The 15281-nt window shown below is 41.3% G+C and overlaps 1 protein-coding gene across 1 annotated transcript in view; it reads right to left on the bottom strand.

The window, feature by feature from the left end:
• The window catches only part of LOC139176097 (ATP-binding cassette sub-family C member 4-like), a 163553-nt gene extending 149946 nt beyond the window's left edge, over window positions 1-13607 (bottom strand). The window contains exons 1-7 of the mRNA XM_070799963.1: window positions 13584-13607; window positions 12548-12772; window positions 8351-8440; window positions 6894-7057; window positions 5634-5759; window positions 4475-4724; window positions 2072-2173 (exon numbers count right to left, since the gene is read on the bottom strand). Of these exons, the coding sequence (XP_070656064.1) occupies window positions 2072-2173; window positions 4475-4724; window positions 5634-5759; window positions 6894-7057; window positions 8351-8440; window positions 12548-12772; window positions 13584-13607 (981 nt within the window). The remainder of the gene's footprint in view (window positions 1-2071; window positions 2174-4474; window positions 4725-5633; window positions 5760-6893; window positions 7058-8350; window positions 8441-12547; window positions 12773-13583) is intronic.
• Between the last annotated feature and the right edge of the window lie 1674 nt (window positions 13608-15281).

The raw sequence follows: 15281 nt of genomic DNA, 5'->3' as shown, positions 1-15281 counted from the left end.
CAGGGAGCCTGGTGGGCTGCCGTCTCTGGGGTCGCACAGAGTCGGACACGACTGAAGCAACTTAGCAGCTAGGTACCTCACAATAGTGCCATGACTGTTAGATTTTAGTGAGTGCTATAAGATACAAGATTCAGTTGAGAATACATAGAATTTCCCTTCTCCCAAAGTGGTAAATATTAGCTGCAATGGCATCATTGTCATTTAGGTAGACAGGAACACCTTGCCACACAGTAATGTTAACACTGTATCTATTTCTATGAAAATGTAGCTGATGAAGCCTCTCCTGTAATTTTGAATGCTGCTCTAACAAAACCATGACATGGAATTAAAGTTTACAAGAAAAGCCTCAAGGCCTGTTCCTCTTCCTTTAGCACTTTAGTACCTTGAGTTATTAATAATTTGATTTTTTTTAACTCTAGAAGGTATATAGAAACCTTTTCAGATTTTTCACCTGATTTTTTCACATAGACTATAGTACAACTAAAATCCCTTATTTTACCTTACAGATATCTGTTGCACAGGCAGATACTGTTGTATATAGATACTTTTATTTCAGTTCATTAAAAACTGCAGAACCAATCTGCATCATATATCAAACTGATTTAAAATAAATCTACAAAAAATAAATAAATGATAAAATAAATCTATGTGTTTACTGGGAAAAAAAAGAAATCTGCTAATGAGTCATATAAAGAATGTGTTAGCATTCACATAGAGTGGCCTTTAAAATGGAATTTTAGTGGTGCTTTCTATAAATGCTTCAGGAGCATTATGCCAAGAAACACCAAGCAGGAGATAAATCTACTATATTAAGGTAGGAGAAACCATCAGGGAAGGTCAGGCACCGTGTGTGAGTTTCCATGGACAGAAGGTGCAGGGATGTGGTTTCATGTATCTGGGAACAAAACACTGTGTTGAAGGTGGGGATGGCAGATGCTGAGTCAGAAGCAGGTGAACAGGATGCAGGTGGCACCACAGAGTCACAGGCATGGAAGACAGGGTGAGTCTACAGTCAGGACATGTGCTCTGTGGTCCCCACTCTGACAGCAGCCGGGCTCCTAGGCTCTGCTCTGGAGGGTGGACCTCTGGTGGAGATGCGGCCTCCCTGAGTCCCTCCAGAGCTGGACATGAGGGCAGCTTCCTGCCATTGCTAATCTCTGGGTTGTCTCATGCACCACTGTTTTACCCTTTCTAATTTTTCCTCCCTCTTTTATCACCTACATAACTAACTCCCTGCATGGAACTCCCTCTCCTGTTGTGGGATTCAGTTTTCCTGACTAATCCACACTGATGCAGGAGGGTGAGCAGAGAGGACCATGAAACCTGGGTGGGGGCAGCATTTCCGTTGGTAAAGGGGCTGCACTGGGTGTACAATACTGACAGCTTCTTGAGACCAGACCTGGTCGTTTTTTCTCATTGCCTGCAACTAACAAATAAACCAAGTGTTGGAAACCACCAACTTGTCATCATCTTGTCAACAACTCTGTCAACTTGTCATCAAGTGCAGTCCTTTAACTGGGAATCACTGGTGCTCATTATGCCCACCCGCTGTCTCCTCCTGCCCCTGGCTGCCAACAAAGTGTACAGAATCATCCAGAAGCTCAGGATGGGGGAGCCCCCACCCTACCTCAACCAAAATCCAGATCACAGCTTCACTCTATGTTTAATAATGTGATCTGATAATCAAGGCAAAATTGTACACTAACTCCCCAAAGCCTCTTAAACAACCAGTTGTGCAATTAACCCATTCCACACTGCAGCATCTTCTGTCCATTCCTATAAATGCTAATATTACAAATGTATGTACTTAAAGTTCAAAAGGTGCTAATACTCTGAAAGCTCTTTGAAAATGAGATAGAGAGCAAGCAATAAGTCAAAGGCCTTAGGTTGATTTTATACTTAATCTCCATTAAATACAACTTTAGTCCCAATTTTGAGAATTTTTAAAACATACTTTCAATAAATAAGCAAGTCACAGTTTACACCATGCATAAAATCTAAAAATTCTCCAGTAAATCCATGTCACAGCTGTCTGTTAGAAGTCAGAATCCTGGAATGGAAGACTTGTTACCTCATCCCAAAAAGCAGTGAAATCTTGCATGTCCACTATCCTTTCACTATCCGATGGATGCTGAGGGTAGAGCTCTGGTATCTCATCAAGTAATAGAAAATTCTACAGAAAACAAAACGAACAAACAAAAAAACAGATTGTAAAACTGTGGAAGAAAGCACAAACAAAAACAACTGCTTTCCTGGGATTTGCAATAAAAACCTTTGTACAATCTAAACAATGTTTTACCAACTGTACTTAAAGTATTAGTTCACATCAGAATATATTAAATAACATATGGAATAATATTTCCTGTTATTACAGCTCATGGTATATATCAATAAAATCAAATAAAAGTGCATTTGTTGCGGTTCAGTCATCAAGTAGTGTCTAACTCATTGCAGCCCCGTGGACTGCAGCACGCCAGGTTCCCCTGTCCTTCACTATCTCCAAGAGTTTGCTCAAATTCATACTGATTGAGTCAGTGACACTCTCTAACCATCTCGTCCTCTGTTGCTGCCTTCTCCTGCCTTCAATCTTCAAAAAGCATCAGGGTTTTTCCAGTGAGTCGGCTCTTGGCATTAGGTGGCCAAGTATTGGAGCTTCAGCTTCAGCTTCAGCATCAGTCCTTCCACTGAGTACTAGGGATTTGATTTCCTTTAGGATTGACTGGTTTGAAATCTTTGCAGCCCAAGGGACTCTCAAGAGTCTTCTCCAGTACCACAATTCCAAAGCATCAATTATTTGGCGCTCAGTCTTCTTTATGGTCCAACTCTCACATCTGTCCATTACTATTGGAAAAATTATAGCTTTGACTATATGGACTTTTGTCAGTAAAGTAATGTCTCTGGTTTTTAACAATGCTGTCTAGGTTTGTCACAGCTTTTCTTCCAAGGAGCAAGCATCTTTTAATTTCATGGCTGCAGTCACCATCTGCAGTGATATTGGAGCCCAAGGAAATAAAATCTGTCATTGCTTCCATCGTTTTCCCATATGTTGCAATGAAGTGATGGAACCAGATGCCATGATTTTAGTTTTCTGAATGTTGAGCTTTAAGCCAACATTTTTACTCTCTTCTTTCACTTTCATCAAGAGGTTTTTAGTTTGTCTTCACTTTCTGCCATTAAAGTGGTATCTTCTGCATATCTGAGGTTATTGATATTTCTCCTGGCAATCTTGATTCCAGCTTGAGCATCCAGCCTGGCATTTCACATGATATACTCTGAATATAAGTTAAATAAGCAAGGTGACAATAAACAGCCTTGATGTGCTGTGCTGTGCTTAGCTGCTTCAGTCATGTTCGATTCTTAGGGACCCCATGGATTGTAGCCCTCCAGGCTCCTCTGTCCATGGCAATTCTCCAGGCAAGAACACTGGAGTGGGTTGTCAGGCCCTTCTCCAGGAGATCTTCGCAACACAGAGGTCAAACCCTGGCTTCCTACATTGCAGGCAGATTCTTTATTGACTGAGCCTTGAGGGAAGGTGACAATATACAGCCTTAACGTACTCCTTTACCAATTTGAAACCAGTTTTTGTTCCATTCCTTGTTCCAGCAACAGTTCTAACTGTTGTTTCTTGACCTGAATACAGTTTTCTCAGGAGACAGGTAAGATGGTCTGGTATTCCCATCTCTTTCAGAATTTTCCACAGTTCATTGTGATCCACACAATCAAAGACTTTAGTGTATTCAAAGAAGGAGAAGTAGATGCTTTTCTGGAATTATCTTGCTTTTCCTATGATCCAATGGATGTTGGCAATTTGATCTCTGGTTCCTATGCCTTTCTAAATCCATTTTGTGAATGTGGATGTTCTCAGTTCACATAATGGTGGGAATTACAAATTTGAAAAGCAGAGGGCAGTTAGAGAGAGGATTAAGCAGTAATTAAAAGGGGGCAGGGATGAAAAGGCAGATACAAAAGGCAGGCTCAGACACCAACAAGCAAAACATCTGTGGAGGAAAGAACTCACTTTTGAACACAGAGAATTAAGTGAATCTGAGGCCACTCTTCATGTACAAGCAGCACAGAGCTCTCAGCAAGTTCCTCCCCTCCCGGTCCAGAGAGGAACTCTGTACCCCAGGACTGTGCAGTCACTGCCTAGTCATCGGAGTCAGCACAGGAGATGTAATCTGTTTGCTTCTCTTGCTTTTAGACATTTTAGTCACTCTGCAGGCATCACTACACAAGAGCCCTGTGCTACTGCTATCTATATATACTACTGGCCCTACATGAGAACCAGTCTTAGGATATCTGTAACACACTCTACCTAATAAAAGAAGAGAATACCTACAACATTCTGGGAAGTCTGCCAGCTTTGGCACTGGGAGAGTTAAATCTCACCTAACTGGTACACAGTGAGACCACATAAGGAAGCTATTTTAGGTAAAATCTGCCTATAACTTTAAAAAGTTATTTGTCCCCAAACCTTGATTCTTCGGATGCTGACAACGGCCTCTGACACCTTCTCAACAGCCATGGGGAAGTAGAGGGTGCTTGAGAATCGCAGAGCCTCAAACAGCATCACCACCACAAACACTTGGCTGGCTGTGATCAGGTTGTCAAGGAGCTCATTGGTGATGAAGGTGACAAAAATCATGATTTTGCTCACAGCGAAAAATGATGCCAAATTCATGCCCCGAAGGTAGGAACTTTCCAGAATCTTGGAAATTTCCTTCCTGGAAAAGAGAGAACGGAATAGGTTTTAAAAGAAGCATCGATATCCAAGTCCACCTCCAGGGCTCCATCCCGACACCAGGACCACACACTTCATCACTGCTTCACTCTTCCAACTAAGCAGAAGCTTTCTGTCACCCTTTTAAATACGGTGGGTCAATCAGACTGGGTTTGAACATTCATTCAACAAGCATTCATAAGCACAAGTCCTGGGCGGGGCTCCCCACTGATGACAGAAAGACACAGTCCATCCCCTCCAGGAGCTCATGAACTTGTGGGGGAAGAGAATAAGACACCCCAAAATTGTGAGACACCCAGACATCAGACAGAGGCAGGCACCATGGCCCCTCTGGAAGCACATGTCCTGGCTATTGTAAGTAGTGCTGCAATGAGCATTGAGGTGCATGTGTCTTTTTGAATTCTGTTTTTTTTCAGGGCATATGCCCAGTAGTGGGGTGGCTGGGTCATACGTAGCCTTATTCCTAGTTTTCTAAGGAATCCCCATCCTGTTGTCCATAATAGCTGTGCCAATTTGCACTCCCACCACAGAGCAAAAGGGTATTGTTTGTAGATGTTTTCTTGATGGCCACTCCTACCAGTGTGAGGTGATACTTCATTGTAGTTTTGATTTGCATTCTCTAATAAAGAGTGATGTTGAACATTTTTTTCATGTGTTTATTGACTGTTTGACTTCAGAAGCATATATAATTTTGCCTTTAAGAAGATCATAAATGGAACAGCAGATTAAAATGACACCTCCCCTCTTTCACTTAACCCGCCTGCCACATGTGAGGTGTGGATTCATAGTATTTAAGCTCATCTTCATGTGAAAAGTGGTAAGACTTTTAATTTCAGTCTGTAAAAGCAGGGGGGAAAGTAAAAAATATGGTGTGATACATACAAAAACTTACCTTCTCAGTCTGGTAATAAGGTCTATAAATGACTTTTCCCAAGCATTCATTTTTACTGTTCTGATGCCAGTTATGACTTCACTCATGGTCCTGATCCTGTCGTCTGTGAGAGCTGCAGTCTTACTCCTGAGGGGACAGACGTGAGATGAGCCCCAGTGACCACAGCCCAACTTTCCTCAGCAGCAGCAGGGGGCACAGGGAGGGACCAGGGATCCATGATACCCTACAGCTCTTCTGTGCTGACATCACAGGCAGGTCCTTCTCAAAGTGCAAATGGAGAAAAAGACTTCTAGGAAGTCAACCATTCAGTCCAATTCAAGGAGTAACTTGGAGAGCTCACAATACTGGCTGAGGAAGACCTGAAGTAAGTCAGGTACGAACTCTCCACCTAAGGTCTCAGTTGGGCAGGGAAAGCAAAAAGACACTGAATCTAACGGGAAGACAGTGTCTGTGTGGTGATAAAATAGGAATGAAGTGCCGGTGAGCAGAAAAGATCAGGCTGTTAATTCCACTGGGAAAGGAGAGCAAGAGCTTCAGAGACCTGGCAGCACTGCAACAGGGCCTCGAAGGGTAAGAAACATCTCTCCACAGCAAGATAGGAAAGGAAATTTAAAATAGACAAAAATATCACATGTATAGTCACCAAAAAAAAAGAAGAAAAAAAACCTTCAAACAGCACAATACCCCCATCACCTGACAACCTGGACAATGACCCACCTCCAACCCTCTGGGACCTGCTTCAGGTCTATCTCATCACCATTAGGCCCTTCATCACCAGCCACTGTTCTATCACATATGCTGCTGGGACTGCGTGGCTGTATAAAGACAAAGTTAACTAAGATTGACCTTGTCCTTGAGGCTCATATAAGTTAATGGAAACACTGAATTAAAACCAAGACATGAACATAGATACCTGAAAATTGCATAACAAAAATACATGCAGCTAAACTTGAGCATATAGGATTGTTACTATTTAATAATACTTAAATAACTTCAATATAGGTAACTTCTGCTCAAGGACACTCCACTTATACAGGTATGGTGCTGGAAGGAGCCAGTGAGCGCCGTCACCTTTCCCTCTTCACGATAAGCCTTCAGCTTAGGGCTGGAGCCTCCACTGACGAAGCCTGAAGGCCCTACAATCCACATAAAGAAGAGACTAGAAAAGGCATTGGTTTTGTTTTTGAAGAGAAGTATCGAGCAAATGGTGAATGTTACCAAGCACATATCACCTAGTTTTTAAACCAGTGTTTCTCTTACCTGAGTGACGAAAACGAATTTCCAACACAGCTTTGCAAAAGCAGAAGAATAATGAGAACCACCATCCCAGCAAGACAAGATATTCCTATTTCCATCCAGAGCAGGGCAGTCACTGCGATAGCCTGCAGTGGCCCCACCCACAGATAGTGCAAGAACATTGTAACCTTAAAAGAGAAACACAAAACCTTCTTAGAACTGTAGAAAATCAAAACCAGTAAGGACAAAGTGTAGAACAATCTGTTCTAAATAAACAGGCAGAAATCTAAACAGAAATGATATCAGTGAGTTTTATACCTCATGATGAAGCAGAAATCCAAGTGTCCACCCCAGATGATGCTGTTCTGGGGCAGCACAGGGCCAGCCTCAGGGACGTGCCAGGGAGAACCTGACCAGTAGCACTGAAGGAAGATGTTGATTTTGTCCACAACACAGATGAGCTCAGGGCTTCCCCAAACTCTCTCTGTCCCAAAATTCAGCCCCCATCTCCATAGAAGAGCCTATATTATGGTACCTACCACACTCTCCGATATCTACTTGTGCATTTACCTTCCAGACAGGCTGTGGCCTTTCCAGTGCAGAAATTAAGGCTTATTCACCTTCAAATTAAGTAGAGGCCTTACATCATGCTTAATGAATAAATAATTGAAGGAGAAGTGAAAGTGTTAGTCTCTTAGTCATGCCCAATTTGCAACTCCATGGATTGTAGCCCACCAAGCTTCTCTGTCCATGGGATTTTCCCAGGCAAGAATGCTAGAGTGGATTGCCATTTCCTTCACCAGGGAATCTCCTGACCCAGAGATAGAAACCAGGCCTCCTGCATTGCAGGCAGACTCTTTACCACCTGAGCCACAAGGGAAGCCCCCAAACTTAAAGGTCAGGATCATCCAGGAAAGAGAAGTGGTCTATACAGATCTGACCAACAGCTACAACACTCTGGGTAACATGATTTATTCATAAAGTAAGTGTGAAATGGGTACGATGGGACAGCAGAGAGGAGGCTGTGTCTGACTGGGGACCACACACTTGGCATATTCCTCAAAGGCTCTCTATGCAGCAGGCACTGTACAGGGCACACAGAAAGAACAATCCCTTCCCACCAGGCCTACATCATCCAGAGGAGGAGGAAGACAATCCCACAACACCAACACCATGTACCAAGAAGGGTCACTCCAGGAGGACCCCTAGGAACACTAACCAAGCTGGGCAAGAACACTGGTGCCTGTCTATTACTAAGGTATGTTACAGACAATGTCAGAAAAATAAAACCCTCATCTACAGGACAACACATATTATCACATCTAAGCTGCATACAGAAAATGAGCATTGGATAAAGAGAACCCTTGTCTTATGTCCTCAACCGAACCCTGGCTGACACCAAACCCTGGCACCTGGCATCCCAATAAGCTAAATCCAGTGAGAACGATAGGGAATGGAAGAGGATCCCTCAGGCAGCTTACCTGATCAAACCTGTTCACATCGTTGGACATCAGGTTGACTATCTGGCCTGTGGTGGTCTTCCCCATGGCTGAGCTACTCAGACGAAGTGACTGAAATGAGAGAAAGATATAGAGAATCGGATTTCTGCAGTGATACCAAGTCAGTCTGAGAACATAGCAGAATGGACTGTATTTTCATGGGGTCTTGTGTGGTGTCAGGACGAGCAGGATGATGCCTGAAAGCAGGGCTCTAGGGACCCTTGTTCATCCTTTGATGATTCAATGTGGCGCCAGCCCTGCCCACAAGGACAGCAAAGGGAGGAGCAGGAGACAGAAGCAAAACCCTCCACCCTGTTTCTCAGTGAACCTGGACCTGCCTGAAGGATAAAGAAATATAAATATAGACTTAAGGGTCAACCAAAGCAATTCTGAGCCAAAAACTAGACAGCATATTAAAAAGCAGAGACATCACTATGCCAACAATGGTCCATATAGTCAAAGCTATGGTCTTTTCAGTGGCCATGTACAGATGTGACAGTTGGACCATAAAGAAGGCTGAGCACCGAAGAATTAATGCTTTTGAAATGTGGTGTTGGAGAAGACTCTTGAGAGTCCCTTGGATAGGTAGGAGATCCAACCACTCAATCCTAAAGAAAATCAACCCTGAATATTCACTGGAAGGACAGATACTGAAGCTGGAGCTCCAATACTTTGGCCAACTGATGCCAAGAGTTGACAAACTGGAAAAGACCCTGATGCTAGGAAAGAATGAGGGCAGGAAGAAGAGGGAACAACAGAGGATGAGATGGTTGAATGGCATCCCTGACTCAATGTACATGAGTTTGAGCAAACTCCAGGAGACACTGAAGGACAGGGAAGGGTGGTGTGCTGCAGTCCACGGGGTCACAAAGAGCTGGACAGGACTGAGTGCCTGAACAACAACAACAAGATGAGAGTGGAGAGCCTGCCTCAAGGAAAGAGATTAATACGAGGTGTGACATCATTTAAACACTTTGGTCTTAATTTCCTCATTCTAAAACTAACCAGTATAATATTCAAAACACTAATCCTGTGAGGAACCTGTGTTCTTAATGCCAGTCTGCTGACTTGACAAAAAGCACAGCCTATGCTGTATAATTCCTTCATTTGATAAAAGGCTCTGAAAAATTCCCTAGAGATCTGAGGAATCGGAACAGACCACCTTGAGCTGTTTCAACAGACCACCAGCTGTAGCCATCGATCCAAACAAAATGTCATGGTTCATAAAAATGTTCCATTTAGTCCTCAAGTTAAAATTGATATAGCCACAATGGAAGAGACTATGGCAGTTCCTCAAAAGACCAAACATGAAATTAACATATAGTAAAGCAATTTCACTTCTGAGAATGTACTCAAATTAAAGCATAAACTTGAACTGATTATTTGTGCACCATGTTCATAGCAGCACTATGTACAATAGTCAAAAGGTAGAAACAACTCAAATGTCCACTAACAGATGAATGGATACATACAATGTTGAATATACATGTAAAAGAATATGATTCGATCTTTAAAAAGGACTTAAATTCTGACATTTGTTCCAAGACAGATGAATCTTAAAGACAGTGTACTTACATGGCATAAACAAAATGACAAACATTGTATGATTTCACTTATATGAGGGACCTAGAGGAGTAAAATTCATAGAAAGAAGCAGTAGAAGGATAATGACTAAGAGGAGGGGACGGGGGAGTTAGGGTTTAATGAGTGCAGAGGTTCAGTATGGGAAGGAGAAAAAATTCTGGAGATGCAGAGTGGTGATGGCTGCACAAGAATGTGAATGTACTTAATGTCACCAAACGGTGCACTTAAAAACAGTTAAAATGGTAAATTTTATGTTGTGTATATTTTACCACAATTTTTTTAAATGAATGAACCAAAGCCAAAAGCAATTTTATCAAAGCTGCAGAAAGGTAAATAAATGACAAGTCATCTTATATATGATGTGTGTACTAGTCGCTCAGTCACGTTTGATTCTTTGTGACCCTATGGATTGTAGCCCTCCAGGCTCCTCTGTCCATGAAATTCCTCAAACAAGAATACTAGAGTGGGTTGCCATTTCCTTCTCCACTATACATGATACCTGTTCAAAATTACAAACTATGACTTTGAGCTTAGCAGCCATTCCATTTCCAACACCCGACCTGATTTCTCCTCAGGACCAGGCATCAGGAGGCAGGGCCTCAGCATGAACCACAGATGTTCACAGGGGCCTTTCAGAGCTGCTCGGCAGCACCAGGTTTACCCTAAGGAATTGGTCCACCTGTGACCTGCAAGAAGTGTCTTATTTCTGCATCTCAGTAGAAATCTACATGTAAGGCTGTGCACGAGGAAATTCCCATGTTTCTGGAATTTCAGGTTATGTATACAGTTTCTGACTTTGTAAAGAAACAATTGTTTTAGGCTAATTAAGCCAGTAAATGAACACTTTGGGAAATGTTTACATTCCCATAAGCAACATACAAGGTCAGATCAGATTCCCCAAAGGAGACATTCCAAAGTGTTAGCGGGAAGAGGGAAAAAACCAGAACAGTGGCTCACTTGTGCAGCAAAGAAAGAGCTTTGTTTGACTAAACCATCATCTCAAATCTAACTTAAGTTTTTCACACTGCAGTTCTGGTGAAATTTCCTGCATACTTATGGGAGCTAAGTATGATCTGGAAAGATGAACATCTAGCTAATTTGTGGGGACATCTGAGTATTTGTCTACTAAATGGCAGAAGGTGCAAGAGAATAACAAAAATGATGAAGGCTGACAATGAAGACCCTTAACTGGAAGATATGTTACCCAAGGAGAAACTGGGCTCATGTGCCAAACACAGACAGTGAGATGCCAGGCCTCCGAGTCCACACAGTCCCGAGATTTAACAAGAGTCTGCTCAAGCAAAGATGGGAGAAGACATTCTACATTTTCCCCAGTAATGTATTTCCAAGAAATAGGAGCTCTAGATAAGTAACAAATAGGAAAAGAATCAATAATTTTCATTTAAATCGCCTGGTTTTAGCTTTCATTGAGGATTTTACTCATTTGTAATAAAATTAAATATATTTACTATGTGCAATTTGATGTTTTGATGTAAATAAACATTGGGAAATGGTTACAGTAGGAAAACAAATGAACGAACCCATCATCGCACATAGTTATTCTTCTGTGTGTGTGGTGAGAACACTTAAAATCTATTCTCTCAGCAAATTTCAAGAATAAAATACAGCTCAATAAATTTTTTTTTCCTAGAAAAAAACGAACAGCCCAGGGCAAAGAGATATGCCGGGTCAAGTTTATATAGAGCCCTTCAGTTCTTAACACTGTGGCAATTCCCTTGTGAAAACAGCTAAAATCCTTAATTCTTTTAAACTACTTAAGACTAGGTTAAACTATAGAATAATTCCATGGCGATTCTCAACACAAAATCACTGAACACACCAAGTCAGGTCTTATTAAAAGTGCTAAAATGCATACTAAAGAAAAAGGAAATATTGAATTAAGAAAATAACTTGAATGAATAGCAACAAATTCCCACCAAAATTACTAAAAGCTGCATAAGATTTCAAGTTTCATCCCAACATTCAGCTCTATTCTTTAATACCATTATAAAAAATCATAGCTATAGAATATAGCGAGAGAATCTATGTTTGGCATGGATTCCATTTATATTTTTCTTTAGTTCACACAATTACACTCAATATGTCTAGATGGGTCATTTAAACATATAATCATTCCCTTTCTCAAATACATTTTGTGCTCCTAGATTTAATTTCATAAATCCGATCAATGAAGTTTACTTTTAAATACAAAGTTGATGTAAAAGATGGTCTTAATGAACAACAAATTGCCACAAATACAGCTACAAGATTAAGGCATGAAAACACTGAAAACCAACTTGACACTTTTTATACTTATTTTTTAATTAGATTCCATTACAAGCTGCGTGGATATTACATATAAACCTGTGGATAAAATTTATCAAAGGCAGCTCTGACCCGATCTCAATACAAAACTTTTCATTATTTACTGGTAAATTTTACTTAAATGACAACAACAAAATTGGCCTGATGCAAATAGCAAGCTTCTCTAGGAAGGTGTAAATTATCCCAGTTACAAGATGTTTAATTTACAGAGAACTAAATGTTCCTGATGCTTCAGGAGAGGAACACACTGTGGTACCGAGTGACACTCACCTTGCGGTAGATCATGTGGCACACGGCTACTCTCAGCCTCATGCCCACGCACTGCATGTGGTAGAAGCACAAGTGGTGCAGAACGGCCCACACGAGCACACAGGCGCTCAGCCCTGCTGCGTAGCCGTAGGCTTCATGCAAAGCAGCAGAATTGTCGGGATCATAGTTTTCAACATAACTAATAATTTTGCCCAAAAATATGGGCAGAACTACTTTGGTGCCTTCCTGAAAGAAAAAAAGCCTTAATTAGAAATACAAGTCATGCCAGTTTTTCTTAACACAAGCTGTACTTTTATTGTTAGCATGTTAAAAAGCCATCTTGACAAAATGCTACATTCATGGCTAACCTAAAAGAAAAATACACAGATCTACTCTCTCCAGTAAGACAAGCAGACAACAGTTTTAACATAAGTCAAAATCTTACATTCAAAGACAATAAAGCCTTAGTATTGGGTTGCCCAAAAAGTTCTTTCAGTTTTTAAGTAAAAGACACATTTTTCATTTTCACCAAGAGCTTTGTTGAACAACCTATTCAAAATTCTGTTCCACTATCTCCTGCCATTTTTCAGGAAACCTGATAATTCCATCTTCCCAAAACTTTATATCTTTTTGAGCAAAGAACGATTTCAGGTGCCTTTTACAGTCTTCCTGGGAATTAAATCTTTTTTCATTAAGAGAATTTTGTAAAAAACAAAATAAACAGAAACCCGAAGGAGCAGTATCTGGTGAATATGGCAGTTGAGTCAGAACTTCCAAGCCAAGCTGTAACAGTTTTTGCCTGGTCATCAAAGAAACATGCGGTCTTACATTATCCTGATGGAAGATGATTCATTTTCTGTTGAATAATTCCAACACATTTCATCAAGTGCTGCTTTAAGTTCGCCTAACTGGGAGAAGTACTCATTGGAATTAACTGTTTGGTTTTCTGGAAGGAGGTCATAATAGAGGACTCCCTTCCAGTCCCACCATATACACACCACCTTCTCTTGATGAAGACTGTACTTTGGTGTGGTTGGTGGTGGTTCATTTCACTTACCCAGTGATATCTTTCATTCCACATTAGTGTACAGTATCCACTTTTCATTGCCCATCACAATTTGTTTTTAAAAAGGAGCATTTTTTTAATAGTTACATTTCAGTAGAGAATTGCATGCAGAAATAACAGTCAAGAAGATTTTTCTTTTTTTCCCTCGCTTAACTTAGGTGGAAACCAAGCATCAAAGTGATTAATATAACCAAGATGGTGAAATGACTTTCAAGGGTTTTTTTTTTTTTTGGATATTTTGAGTATGTTGGCTATCTCCCACAGGATATAACATTGATTGTTCTCAATCAATCTCAATTAATGTCTAGATTTGATCTCTATCAACTTTAACTGGTCTACTCGACAGTAAAACATCATCCACCAAGAAATCTCCAACACAAACCTATTTTTTTTTTTTCTTTTTTTGCTGCGTTGGGTCTTCATTGCAGTGTGCAGGCTTCTCTAGTTGGAAAGTGCCAGCATAGTTGCCCTGAGGCATGTGATATCTTAGTTCCGCGACCAGGGATCAAATCCGTGACCCCTGCATTGGAAGGCAGACTCTTAACCACTGGACCACCAGGGAAGTCCCCTGACAGGTTTGTTTGTGATAGCTCTCTTCTGTCTGTAAAATGTTGAGGAACCCACAAGAGGAAGAGAAGGAGAAGAATCCCAAACTCAAATCACAAAGCATAACTAAAAAGCATTTTCTGCTCAACTAACTAGTGCCTGATCAGATTATTTACAGAAAGCTGACTCCATCTCTCAAAAGGATGTGACACTGAAGTCCTAAACATCTGTCTTGTTCTACACACACATGTTCACAGGCCTTAACACCTGCCTAACCTCCCACAAGGTCATAGGAGCTTTCATCTACTCCAGAGAAGAGAAGACTCTTTATTGGAAGAATTATGAGTAAGATGACCATATCAGAGGAAGATGACCAGTTCTCAAGAACACAAAGGCTCAATGTTACATTTCTAGGAAGCCTCATCATTCACCCCTGGAGGCACTAAGAGCTTAAGAAGAGCCCCTCATAGATTGTAAAACACACTGTTGATACAGTTTACTGAGATAGAAGTCTGGAGACTTATACAGAGAAGCAAAAAGTCAAACTACACATGACAGTCCCAGCCCAGATATGATCAAGGGAAGCCCAGTGCTGCAGGCTACAAACCTGTGGCTCTCCACCAGAAGCCCAGTGGTAACACCTGCCATCCCAAAATGCCCTAAAACTGTGATTCTCTTTGGAAATCACTGCTGTCTGTTCAGTTCAGTCTCTCAGTCATGTCCAACTCTTTGTGACCCCATGGACTACAGCTTGCCAGGCTTCCCTTTCTATCACCAACCCTTGAGCCTGCTCAAACTGATGTCAGTGATGTCATCCACCTATCTCATCCTCTGTCATCCCCTTCTCCTCCTGCCCCCAATCCCTCCCAGCATCAGGGTCTTTTCAAATGAGTCAGTTCTTCGTAACAGGTGGCCAAAATATTGGAGTTTCAGCTTCAGCATCAGTCCTTCCAATGAATATTCAGGATGGATTTCCTTTAGGATAGACTGGTTGGATCTCCTTGCAGTCCAAGGGACTCTCAAGAGTCTTCTCCAACACCACAGTTCAAAAGCATCAATTCTTCAGTGCTCAGCTTTCTTTATAGTCCAACTCTCACATCCATACATAACTACTGGAAAACCACAGCTTTGACTAGATGGACC

This window comes from Bos indicus, chromosome 12 (genome assembly GCF_029378745.1).
Source record: "Bos indicus isolate NIAB-ARS_2022 breed Sahiwal x Tharparkar chromosome 12, NIAB-ARS_B.indTharparkar_mat_pri_1.0, whole genome shotgun sequence".
NCBI lineage: Eukaryota > Metazoa > Chordata > Mammalia > Artiodactyla > Bovidae > Bos > Bos indicus.
This window is presented reverse-complemented; position numbering and strand designations above follow the sequence as displayed.